This window comes from Saccopteryx bilineata, chromosome 7, assembly GCF_036850765.1.
Source record: "Saccopteryx bilineata isolate mSacBil1 chromosome 7, mSacBil1_pri_phased_curated, whole genome shotgun sequence".
NCBI classification, from domain to species: Eukaryota; Metazoa; Chordata; class Mammalia; order Chiroptera; family Emballonuridae; genus Saccopteryx; species Saccopteryx bilineata.
In genome coordinates, this window is record NC_089496.1 from 13,555,777 (window position 1) to 13,569,642 (window position 13,866).

General features: G+C 35.4%; 1 protein-coding gene across 2 annotated transcripts in view; it reads left to right on the plus strand.

The window, feature by feature from the left end:
* FAM185A (family with sequence similarity 185 member A) overlaps window positions 1–13,866 on the plus strand; it is a 61,277-nt gene that overhangs the window by 1,969 nt on the left and 45,442 nt on the right. For both annotated transcript variants that reach the window (XM_066239863.1, XM_066239864.1), the window contains exons 2-4: window positions 1,616–1,725; window positions 5,398–5,490; window positions 10,853–10,991. In XM_066239863.1, coding sequence (XP_066095960.1) covers window positions 1,616–1,725; window positions 5,398–5,490; window positions 10,853–10,991 — 342 coding nt within the window. The remainder of the gene's footprint in view (window positions 1–1,615; window positions 1,726–5,397; window positions 5,491–10,852; window positions 10,992–13,866) is intronic.

Below are 13,866 nucleotides of genomic sequence, written 5' to 3' on the forward strand. Positions count from 1 at the left end.
ACAGACTCCCGCATGCGCCCCACCGGGATCTACCCGGCACACCCACCAGGGGGCAACGCTCTGCCCACCAGGGGGCGATGCTCTGCCCCTTTAGGGCGGTCGCTCTGTTGCAACCAGAGCCACTCCAGGGCCTGGGGCAGAGGCCAAGGAGCCACCCACAGCGCCCGGGCCATCTTTGCTCCAATGGAGCCTCGCTGTGGGAGGGGAAGAGAGAAACAGAGAGGAAGGAGAGGGGGAGGGGTGGAGAAGCAAATGGGCGCCTCTCCTGTGTGCCCTGGCCGGGAATCGAACCCAGGACCCCTGCACGCCAGGCCGAAGCTCTACCACTGAGCCAGCCAGCCAGGGCTCTCTTTTAAGTTTTTAAATTAATAAGAGACCATTGATGTCAAAATGTAACAGTATGGAGTGGGGAGGATGATTTACTAATATAGCATTACAGTACAAAATAGACTTGATTATTGTATTAAATATCAGTGTATTTTTTTTTATACAGAGACAACTAAGATTATATGTTTAAATATGTTTAAATTGATAGCCAAGGATGGCACCTTTATTTTTCTTTTCTGATTTTCTTCAGATAATTGGTGTTATTTATCCACAGTTTTAAGGCTTTAATATTGTTTACTGCTAGATTTTTCACAGTTTTTAATTTTTTATTACTGAAAATACCTTGTGAAATAGCTGCATGGTAATACTCTCCTTTTTGAATACGAAAGGTTAGAGTTAGCATTTTAAATACTAAGTTGTGAACATAAACGGTGATCTATGCTACTCTTGCAAAATGTTTTTGATTTGGAGAGGCTAGGGAACAAAGTTTTAAATCTCCATGAATATTAGGAAGAATAGGCTAACTGACTTACCCAGTTTACAATAATGGCTTGTTAACTTGCTATGTTTTTACACAGAACTCTGTGGGAAAGAAACTTCTGTGATCTTTCCCAGAAGTGCTTTTAAGATTTGGAGTTTCTGACCTTCTCTCCCTCCTATGCTCCTTTCTCTCTTTAGATGACATTGACCAACAGAAAGTATTGCTCTGTGTCTAAAAACTGGCAGAAAAAGTTTCATTTGGTCCTGTTGCCACAGTGGAGGCTCCCTCCCTTTAGAGCAGGGGTCTCAAACTCGCGGCCCGCCGAACAATTTTGTGCGGCCCGCAGACTAATCCACGAAGTTCAAAATATTTTGGATAAAATTAAGTAAGCCTAGGGGCCTACTTGTATTTTTCATTTCTCTAGCATCCTAGCTAGATATTAGCTTAGTTAACAGCAGTTGTGATGCGAACTACAGTTTCTGGTCGTTTTGTGACACTGAGTAAACTGCATGTACGATTGTGCTTGTTGTACTGATTTTTGTTTTCAACTGCAGTGAGAAAAATGTTGCGTAACAGTTGCCTTTTGTAGACCTAGTGCGGCCCGCTGAATGGCTGTGATCTTGGCTCTGCGGCCCACATGCTGAGTTGAGTTTGAGACCCCTGCTTTAGAGAGAGGCGGCTGGTGCTCTTTCCAGTTTGCAGTAATACTATGAACGTGACTGAGGAGCTGGATTTCTGGGGGGTATCAAAATGCTTTGGAGCCCATTAACCATAGTACTAACTTGTATTTTATTTTTTCATTTCTAGATTTGAATATCAAGTCATCAGGGTCTGGCTGTGTAAAAGTCCAAAATATTCAGTGTGATAATTGCAAAATTGAAACTGAACAGGGGGATAGCATCTTACAGTCTGTTAAGGTATAAGCATTTTTCTAATTTTGTTTCAGCATTATATTTTTTAAAAAACCTTAAATTATGAACTGCAGTACCAGACTAAAGCTATTATTCTGAGTATCATTTGTTGTGATATTGAGTATTTCTGAAAGTATAGAAGGTATAGCAACTTTGAAGGTTTTTTTCCTCATTCCTTTTAGATTTCATTTCAAAGTGTACAGTGAAACTAATAGGACATTAAAAAATATTAGATCAATTATATTTTAAATATATCAGGTAGCTCATTACTTACTGATTAAGTAGGTATTTTTGTTAAACAACAAATTCATCTTGTTTTGTAATGACATTTTATACTTAATTTTCTTAAAATTAGATTGGTCTCAACCAATCTATGATTTTAAATACATCTCTGATTGGTTCTGGCTTATTACTACTGGTACTTCTTACACTTGCATATTCAAAATATTCCCAATATTTTTGTGAACTTTGGTGTCAGGTAACTTTGTTGATGAGAAGTCATTCATTTTTGCTTTGCAATTGTAAAACATATTCATTTTTAGATTCATAAACTAATTAGAATGATTAATTCATTTAAAAGTTTTGATGTTAATTTGTTTTGTCCAATTACCTTTATTTTGCACACTTGCCTTTAGCACTGTCCACATGTGAGCCATTTCAAATAAACTTAGTTGCTTAAATATGGAAGATTAAAGAATACAGGGGGTCCTCTGTTCCGACGATAGCGATGTAACCCAAATTTTGGTTTCAGTCGAAACACACCCTAGCCTAAGTCACTTACCTATTTTAACACAGTTGTAAAATCATAATCTAGAACATAAAAACACAACTAAGCCACAGGAAAAGGACAAGGATATAAATACACTGTACAGTAGCAACAGAAAAAAATAAGTGTAAAAAATATTTCTTACCTTTATTCCTGTGGTTGGCTTGCACACTGGAAGGGACATTGCAAGGTGGGAGAGAGGGACCTACTGGGAGGAAGAAGCTGGAGAGGCAGGAGAACCTGCAGAAGGTGCTGGAGATACTGGGTCAGGTGACTCAGGATTAATTAAGGAACATGCAGGAGACGCTGGAGATGAGTGTACCTGTGCTACAGGTGTTTCATCTCAGGAAGCAGCTGATGTAGAGGGTACAGGAACTGTTGCAGGCCTCTCCACCTTCTTAAAGAATTGCTCCAGGCTAGTCTGGGAGGTTGATGACCTCTTTTCTAAAATCTGCCTATAGCACTGCAAGGCATCCATAACAGCTCTGTAGACCTCACTAAATCTGTCTTCACTGAGTCCTCAGCCTGACATTTTGCCAACCTGTCCTCTATCACAGACGCAGATTAAGCTTAGTTGAGGCCTGAAGTACAGAAGAAAATATTGAGAGAGAGGGAAAATAAAAATACATGTTAACCATATTTTTAAATAAATAAAAAATATTATGTACTACTAATGTAAAAATTGCACATATGAAACCAAACTTGGTGTCATTAGAAAAAATATGTAAAGCTGGGTTTTGCGGGGCTCTTTGGACGCTAGGGCCCAGGTCGAGCGCCCGGTGTGCCCACTGTTAAATCCACTTCTGCTCTACCATAGAAAAACCTTCAGCCAAACCCTTGGTAGTAAATCTCTTAGGTCCTGGGATTTCTCTCTTCCTCTTCAATCAGCTCACTTGAATGGGACATTGTCCTGATACACCAAGGTTGTTGGTTCAATTCCCTGACAGGGCACATACAAGAATAATCCTGGGAATGCGTGATTAAGTGGAACAACAAATCGATGTTTCTCTGTTTCTGTCTCTCTCCACTCTTCTCTTCCTCGCTTTCTAAAATCAATTTTAAAAATTAATAAAATAAAATTAGGTCCAGTGCATCCTAAGGTATACACCAAGGGTTAAAAGTATTATTCTTGAGAGCTCAGGATTTAACTGACTTAAATTCACAAATGAGAACACTTGGTAAATATCTGTTTTAAGATTTAAATATGGTACAGTATCATTATCTTGAATTAATGATCAGTTATTAGTATAAGTTTCTGTTCCACTCATTTTAAGGACTTGAAATATATTTGGCTTATGTAATAACATGTTTATAGCCAGTGTTTTCCAGTGCTTTTTATGTACCAGAAAACTTAGCTAACCCTTCATTTAATACTTGAATTATCTTCCTCTTAGCAAGAAAGAAACTATGAAACACGAGGATACTGAGGAACTCATTTAAGTTCACATAGCTAATAAATTGACCTGAGAATTGAACTTTGGTCTTTCGGATTTCTAAGCTCATGCTCTTTCCACTTTTCTTATTATCCAATCAAAATGTATGACAATACTACATTTATCCGGCATTCTTAGAGAATAAGTAAATATTTTAGGCAATAGACCCTTAACTTATTGAATGCCACACATTTGCATTGTTTAAATGTAGTATAATAGCTTATATTATACTAAATAGTTAATGATTTAAACATTTATATTAACTATTTTGTTTCATATTTTTAAAAATTTTATAACTTGCCTCATTTTTTTAATTTAATTTTATTTTTTGGAATTACATGAGCTTTAAATTAAAATAATAGCTCTTAACTTTTTTTTTTTTTTTTTTTTTAGATAGAGACAGGAAGGGAGTGAGGGAGGAGAGAGGATGAGAAGCATCAACTTGTAGTTGCTTCAGTTTAGTTGTTCATCGATTACTTCTCATAGGTGCCTTGTTGGGGGAGGGGGCTCAAGCAGAGCCAGTGACACCTTGCTCAGGCCAGAGCCCCAACCTGGCACTCAAGCTGTCAAGCCTGTGCTCGAGCCAACAAGCTCATGCTCAATCTGGTGACCTCAGGGTTTCAAAGCAGGGACCTCAGTGCCCCAGGTTATGCTGTATCTACTAGTTATCACTGGCAGGCTAATCATAGCTCTTAATGTTTTTGAGCTTTAGACCTCTTTGAAAATCTGATGAGAGCCTTAGCCCTCTCAGAAAAAAAAACAAATGCACATGTATGTCACCTTTTATTTACAACTTCTAAAGTTTCACAGACTCCATAGAACTTTAAGATTGTTTAAGAACTCTTGATTTAAAGTGACAGTTGTTTTGAATACTTTTTTCTAATATCCATCAATTATTTGTCTGCTTGATAATGACTATATTTTTATACTATCTGACTTCAGATTCGTATCACTGTGGGTAACTGAATCTTGGATTTCTTCTGTGAAATGAGAATATAGGATACCCATTCCTCTGAGTTGTTGTGATGATTAAATAATAGTTAAAGTAGTGAATATTGTGTTTTGATGCAAAGAAGTGCCAGATAAGTGATAAATTTGTTATTATTAATGATGACTATTAATAACAGTGAACAGTGACAGTGATTATTGTTATCATCAGCATCATTTACCTTTAGTTAGCCAGTCAGTGATCTTTGATTCTCAAGTTCTTTTTCAGTGACGCTATTGGAACACCCAAGTAGCTATTTATTCCCCTTTGAGTTCACATGTCTTATTTAATTCCTTTAACAGCAGGTGACATTCTTTTCTAGTTGGTGTTATTATTCCAAACAGTGCATGTCTATATAATTCCTAGTTCCTCTTTTCTCCTTTGTCATTATTTAAAAAGAAATGTATAAAATGTTAGAAATCTTTTTATTAGTGTAAGTCAAATTTATTCTCTTCTTTTTCTTTATATGTATTTTTGTATTTGTCTTTCAGAGTCAAAAATTACATGTTCAAACAAAAGGAGGCAAAGTGATCTGTCTGGGAACAATTTATGGAGATATAGATATTCATGCATCAAATAAAAGTGTAAGATTGAAACTTTCTTTTTTTAGTAATTGGAAGTTACATCAAGTTGGCTTATACAGTGGGTAGCTTCTACAAAATTTGTGGCATAACATTCCATTTTTACTGCATTTTCACTCATTAGTAAATTCAAATTTCAAATTGAGGTGATTAAATATTATACAATTTAAATTTTAGTTTGTGATTTAATATTTTTGACAGTTTTTTAGTTTCTTATTTGGAATCAGTAACATTTTTAAATACTTAATATTTAATTCTAGTCCTGAAGAGATTTTTATGATCATGGGTTAAAATTGATCATTAAGTAATACCATCATATTGGGATTAACTTTTTCTTATGTGTTAAGTTTATCTGAATGTTTTTCCAAGACCTGTTTACTTTGCCTTTAGGCAACTGAAGGATAAGTTTCAAAACTTTAGTACTTTCCACAAGATGGCACCAATAGATAGCTTTACTGTTCTCCAAAAATCTTTTATTAGCTATAGAGATTTTGATTGTTAGATAGTTTGTATTTTTTAATCAACTTTTGTTGCTGTGACTTTACATAGTATTCATGAGTAAAAGTTTAATTTTGAAGTACAAATTATCACAAATTTTTTTAACACAACTTCTAATGTTTTAAATCTTTGAGAAAGATCTGAGTTACATTTTATTTTGCACTTTCACAATTTACAGGGATTTTCTGTTATAAATTTGTTAAATTGCAGATTCAGCTTTATTCTCAGATACATGGTAGGGAGGAATTGCGAGTATATTTTATAGGTATATTACTGTTGACATAATTAAACAAGGTAGATTATAACACTAATTGTTTCTGTTGTTGTCACTTTTATTTTCTGTCATCAACCTGTAGGAGACTATTTAAACCCACACATTTAAATATATCCTTTACATTAAACTAGGAAAATATTGAAAAACACTGCCTTGCCTCATGTGGCAGCTCTTTTGATATGGCATTTAGTTGGCAGAGTGCTGTGGTCTCGGATTTACAAAAGGGAAATTTTGTAAATTTTACAAAAGGGAAATTTTGTACAGCTTTTTTTTTATCTTCTTCAAACTCTGTCCTTTAATTGATGACTTATGTTTCTGAAATGATCTAAGTTATAAAAATATTACATATTGACATTCATATGTAAATATCAAAGAATAATTTAAATTCTCTCATAATTTTTTGATATTTTGAATATTTTGGCCGCTGTTTCACTTATCATTTTTTTCTCACAAAGTTCATAGTTCATCACATATACATTTAATCCTACTTTCTTTTTTAAAAAATTTTTAATTTTTTATTGAGAGATGGGGAGGCAGAGAGACAGACTCCCACATGGACCCCAATCCACCTGGCAAGCCCCCTACGGGGCAGTGCTCTGCCCATCTGGGGCTGCTTTGTTGCTCGGCAACTGAGCTATTTTAGTGCCTGAGACCATGGAGCCACCCTCAGGGCCCAGGATCAACTTGAACCATTTGAGCCATGGCTACAGGAGGAGAAGAGAGAGAAAGAGAAGGGGGAGGGTAGAGAAGTAGATAATTGCTTCTCCTGTGTTTCCTGACTGGAAATTGAACCTGGGACTTCTACATGCCAGGCTGATGCTCTACTGCTGAGCCAACTGGCCAGGGCCTTAATCCTGCTTCCCGTTACACTATTTTGTTTCTTGCTTGATTGAGTTTTATGTTGTACAAAAGAATCAGTTTAGATATTTCTATTTATAGTGTTAATTTTTAAAGCATGTTTCTAAGTTTATGATTATGTTTTATATAAAATTAATGCTTATGAAATGTTAACTTTCAGTACACTACATTTACAGAAATGTGCTTTGCCTGTTTGAGTGGCAGCATTTTAAATTGGTTAAAAGTACAGGATTAAAAACCAAATTCCCTGGGTTTCAATCCTGGTTCAGCTACTTACTAAGCTCTTTAACTTTAGACAATTTACTTAATCTGTGTCTTCATTTTCTGGAAAATAGAATAATAGTAAGGCACTTAACTCAGAGGATTGTTGTGAGAGTTAAATGATTGTTAATATAGACAAAGTACTTAAAACAAAATTAACTACCAGTTGACTTGACTGAGACTGTTTTTCATTGTTCATAAAACAGGGATGATATTATTTGTTTTGTATACTGAACAAGCTTGTGAGAGTCTAATGAGCTCTATAAACAACAGCATTCATTGCATATTATTTTATATGGAGTTACTGTTTTTCTATTGTCATTCATTTCAGTATCATAAATTTTGTACAGAGAGGATAGAAATTCATCTGATTGTTGGATGAATTAACGACATAGTTGTTGGTTGACCTCTCTTTCTTAGCTTGGGCTACAATGACACAGTGCTTCCTTAAAACTTGGTGTTCAGCCTGACCAGGCGGTGGCACAGTGGATAGAGCATCAGACTGGGATGCGGAAGACCCAGGTTCGAGACCCCGAGGTCGCCAGCTTGAGTGCAGGTTCATCTGGTTTGAGCAAAAGTTCACCAGCTTGGACCCAAGGTCGCTGGCTCAAGCAAGGGGTCACTTGGTCTGCTGAAGGCCCACGGTCAAGGCACATATGAGAAGGCAATCAATGAACAACTAAGGTGTCGCAATGAAAAACTGATGATTGATGCTTCTCATCTCTCTCCGTTCCCGTCTGTCTGTCCCTATCTATCCCTCTCTCTGACTCTCTCTGTCTCTGAAAAAAAAGAAAATTAATTAAAAAATTAAAAAACAAAACAAAAAAACTTGGTGTTCATTATATATAATGTGGATTTATAATAACCAAACTTACGAAAAGTTTTCCCTTTCGTATAGGAAAGAAAATTAATTTATACCAATATCTCTGTCAGTAAGGTATTTATTGATTTTTGGATCTACATTTTTTTCTTTAAGTAGCTGTTTCTGTTAATAAGCAAGCAGTATGGTTTAATCCAAAGGTCTATTTATGATGATTTGTTTTATTGTCATTAGTAACTAACTCAGAGCCTCGATATCTTGCTGTAAACTGTGGTATCCTAAGTTTAATTGTTCTAGTTGGTATCTGATATAGTCCATTGTATTAGTGAATTTGAATTTGTTTGAAATTAACTTTATAGAATGATTGGTTAAAATAACTGTATTGTGGTGGGGAAAATTTGCTTTGGGGGGTGGTGGTGGATATTTTTTTATTTTCCTACAGAATAAAATATTTGATATTTAATGAACAAAGTAAATCCTTGACATTTTCCAGAAATTCATAAAGAAGCTCTTAAAGGCTTTATTTGGTTGTGGGGAGAGTCTAATAAAAAGTGCTCCTTTGCCACTTCAGTTAAGTTTTAAATATTCTCTTAATACTTATTTATCTTTTGTGTTCACTAAAACAGCCTCTGTATCTGTAAAAAGCTAGAGTATTCCTATTTATTTTCTAATTTATGCAAGCTTTAAGTAAAGGATAAACATTTTCCTTTTTACTTTTTTTTTAAATTTTTTATTAAGTGAGAGGTAGGGAAGCAGAGAGACAAACTCCTACACATGCCCCAACCAGGATCCACCCAGTAAGTCCCCTGCTGGGTGGTGCTCTGCCTATCTGGGGCTGTCACTCCATTGCTCAGCAACTGAGCTATTTTTAGCACCTGAGGCAAGGCCATGGAGCCATCCTCAGTGCCCAGAGCCAACTTGCTCGAATCATTTGAGCCATGGCTGCGGGAGGGGAAGAGAAAGAGAGATGGAGGAGAGAGAGGGGTGGAAAAGCAAATGGTTGCTTCTCCTGTGTGCTCTGACCAGGAATCAAACCCAGGACTTCCATACGCCAGGGCCAATGCTTTACCACTGAGCCAACCGGCAAGGGCCATAAAATTTTCCAGGAATTTTATACCTTTACTATAATACTGAAGAATATAAAATATTTGTATCCTCACAAATTTGAATATACACGTATCTTTCTCAGACAAGTTTATTGAAATTAAATTTAAAGTAAAAGTTCCTGTGAATTCATAATTAGTTTACAGCAAACTATAGTAGAATACGAAGCAGTTGGGTGTACATTATATATTTAATAAAAAACCATTAAAAAAAAAGTTTTTTAAATCCATAACCTTAGGGCACTTTTCTTTCCTTTAATATTTTGTCTTCTCATATTTTAGTATTCTTGAAACTAACAAAAATTTTGAATTGTTAACAGTTTTTGAGGGACATATTAAGCAGGTTACACTGATGCCCATATGTTGAAAAACAGTAATGTTCTTTCTTTTAACACTCCAGTATAATACTTGAACTTTGCCATGGGCAAAAATGGCAGGCCTTCCTGGTGATCTCAGTTACTGTGTCAGCACTTTTATGTTAGCATTCACTGTATGATAAAAAAATTGTTTAATATGGCAAAGATGATTTGTAATTCTAACTTAGATGTCTTTATTTTACATTATGCTCAATATTTGAAACAAATACATACTATATTTTGTTAGGGAAACTCAGAACAGAAAATTCCTTCTATTCAGTTGAAAACTACTTCCTTATTAGATATAAAGTGGAAAATTCTAAACACAGTAGTGTGTTCAGTGTATTAAGAGATAAAAGGAGAAAAATCATGGTGGTCTAATAAAATCAGATAAAGTATGTGCTAAAATTCAAAACCCATTATTATTTAAACAGAAACAACAACAAAACAAATTTGAAATATAAGGGAACTTCCTCAATAAAATAAAAGGGATCAAAAACGTATCTATAGCAAACATCAGGTTCAGTGATGCAATGTTGTAAGCTTTCCCTCTGAGAACAGGAATGAGAAAAGGATTCTTGCTCTCCTGTGGCTTCTGTTCACCATTGGATTGGAGGCCTGAACCAGAAAGATAGTAAGGGAGAAAGAGCAGGAAAAACATTGATATAAAGATTGGAAGGGAAGAAATAAAACTATCACTTGTAGATAATATAATTATGTACGTAAATTTTTAAAAAATTTTGAACCTAGACATGTTTTCTTTGAATATATGTACCCTGATTTATTAATGTCATCCCATTACCATTAATAAAAATTTATTAAAAAAAAAATTTTGGCAAATCATTAGAATTAATGAGTTTAGTGAAGTTATTAGATTTAAGGTCAAATAAAACCAATTAAGATAAAATGAAGTTAAAAATATCTTCATAAAATATCTACATAAAATTATAAAACGTTATTAGGAGACATTAAAGAAGATCTAGATAAATGAAGGGAATATTATGGGTCTGTTTCACATTCCATAGAGAATACACTGTTATTCATAATTTTGTAACTGATGGAATTAGGGAATCAAAGTTAAAGTGATTGAGAAGTAATTTTTTATGTGGTTGCCCACTATTTCTGTAAGGCACCGTTGTGGCTTTTTACCAGTCTTTGTTTTATAATGAACTGATGTGAGTGTTTCTCTTACTAGACTGTGACTGTAGATAAACTGCAGGGAAGTTCTGTTAATATATCCACTGAAGATGGTTTGCTGAAAGCCAAGTATCTTTACACCGAATCGTCATTTCTGTCTTCTGCTGCTGGGGATATTACATTAGGAAGTGTTCATGGTAAGATGACAAAGGCCTAGTACATCTCAGACTTTCCACAAAATATAAATTTTAACAGATGGCTCTGTTCTCTGTAGTTACAGAATCTGCCATTAGAAGCTGGCCCTCTAAATAATTAATTACACAGTAACCATCTTTTTAAAAACTCATAAAATAAAATGACTTACAAGCTATTTAATCTTGGCAAGAAATTGAATATTACGCTGTTATACATAAAAGTAATAATTCCGATTTTTAATGCATTTCCTTATAAAAACAACAACAAGGAATGTGCAGGAGATATTCAAGGAAAGCACAAAGAAATAAAAACAGTGTTAAAAATAAAGATGTGTTTGAGTGGTTGCTTTTATGTTATGATAAGAAAGGCAAGGATTAAATAAATTAATGAAATATTTGTGTGGAGCCTGGCTGGGGACACAGTGGCTAGATGTCTCCCCAAAGTGCGGAGGTCGGTGGTTTCATCCTGGGGTCGCCAGCGCAATCCCAGGGGCTTGACCACGGGTCACCAGTTCAAGTGTCAGGGCAGTGTGAGAAATAGTCAGTGGGTGCACAGCTAAAGTGGAGCAACCAGTTGATGTTTCTCTCTTTCTCTTTCCTCTAAATAACTAATAATAATTAATTACAGAGTAAGCATCTTTTTAAAAACTCACAGATAAAGTAATATAAGCTAAAAAAAGTAACTGTATAGTAACTTGATACCAATTTTGATGAAATTTATTTTTATTTCAATTTGTGTTTACATAGATTCAAGTGATCCACTGAATATATCTCCCCCCACCCCCTTATTTCCCTGCGGTCCCCCCACCCCTTCTCCCAATGCCTTCCCCCCTTCTATTCCAAGATTTTCTGTCCTGTTCACTATAATACTGTGTTATGTATATATAATTTCATTAATCTCTTTCTCTTCTCTGATCCCATCTTCTCTTCTGTGTTCACTCTGACTGCTTTCCCTCTGGTCCCTCTGATCCCGCCTCTGCCTCTGTTCCATTGCTCAGTTCACATTGTTGATTGGATTCTTCGAATGAGTGAGGTCATAGGTATTTTTCTTTCTCTGCCTGGCTTATTTGACTTAGCATAATAGTTTCCAGGTCCATCCATGTTGTCGCAAAAAGTAATATTTCCTTCTTTTTCATTGCCCCATAGTACTCCATTGTATATATATATGTACACTGCTTTTTAATCCATTCGTCCACAGTCAGACACTTGGGATGTTTCCAGATCTATTTTTAATTTGTTGAGGAATCTCCATACTGTTTTCCACAGTGACTACACCAGTCTGCATTCCCACCAGTAGTGCAGGAGGGTTCCCTTTTCTCTAAATCATTGCCAGCACTTATTCTGTGTTGTTTTGTTGATGAGTGCCATTCTGACAGGTGTGAGGTGATATCTCATTGTGGTTTTAATTTGCATTTCTCTAATGATTAGTGGTGTTGAGCATTTTTTCATCTATTGGCCATTTGTATGTCCTCTTAGGAGAAGTGTCTATTCATTTCTTTTGCCCATTTTTTGATTGGATTATCTTCCCGTTGTTGAGTTTTACAAGTTCTTTATAAATTTTGGTTATTAACCTCTTATCAGACATATTGTTGAATGTTCTCCCATTGTGTTTGATATAGTATTAGTTTGATATAGTCCCAATTGTTTATCCTGTCCTTTATTTCCCTAGCGTGTGGAGATAAATCAGCAAATATATTGCTGCGAGTGATGTGGGAGAGCTTATTGCCTATGTTTTCCTCTAGGATGCTTATGGTTTCAAGACTTACATTAAAGTCTTTTATCCATTTTGTGTTTATTTTTGTGAATGGTGTAAGTTGGTGATCTAGTTTTATTTTTTTCAGGTAGCTGTCCAATTTTCCCAACACCATTTGTTAAAGAGATTGTCTTTACTCCATTGTATGCTATCACCACCCTTGTCAGATATCAATTGTTCATAAAGGCGCAGGTGTATTTCTGGGTTCTCTGTTCTGTTCCATTGATCTATGCCTGTTCTTCTGCCAGTACCAAGCTGTTTTGAGTACAGTGGCCTCGTAGTATAACTTAATGTCCGGAAGTGTGATACCACCCACTTTATTCTTTTTGTTTCAAGATTGCTGAGGCTATTCATGTTATTTTTGGTTCCATATGAATTTTTGGAATATTTATTCTATATCTATGAAGTATGTCCTTGGTATTTTAATAGGAATTACATTGAATTTATAAATTGCCTTGGGTAATATGGACATTTTAATGATGTTTATTCTTCCTAGCCATGAACACGGTATATGCTTCCACTTGTTTGTATCTTCCTTGATTTCTTTTATTAATGTTTTATAATTTTCCAAGTACAAGTCTTTAACCTCCTTGGTTAAATTTACTGCTAGATATTTTATTTTTTTTGTTGCAATAGTGAAGGGAATTGTTTTCTTAGTTTCTCTTTCAGACAGATCATTGTTGGTATATAAAAATTCCTCTAATTTCTGAGTATTAATTTTATATCCTGCCGCCTTGCTGAATTCATTTATCAAGTCCAGTAGTTTTTTGACTGCTACCTTAGGGTTTTCTAGGTACAGTATCATATCATCAGCAAATAATGCTAGTTTTACTTCTTCTTTTCCAATTTGGATGACTTTTATTTCTTCTTCTTGTCAAATTGCTGTGGCTAGGACTTCCAGAACTATACGGAATAAGAGTGGTGAAAGGGGGTACCCCTGCCTTGTTCCTGATCTTATGGGGACTGCTTTTAACTTTTGCCCATTGAATATGATGTTGGCTGTGGGCCTGTCATAGATGGCCTTTACCATTTTGAGGTATGTTCCCTGTATTCCCACTTTGCTGAGAGTTTTGATCATACATGGGTGCTGGATTTTATCAAATGCTTTTTCTGCATCTGTTGACA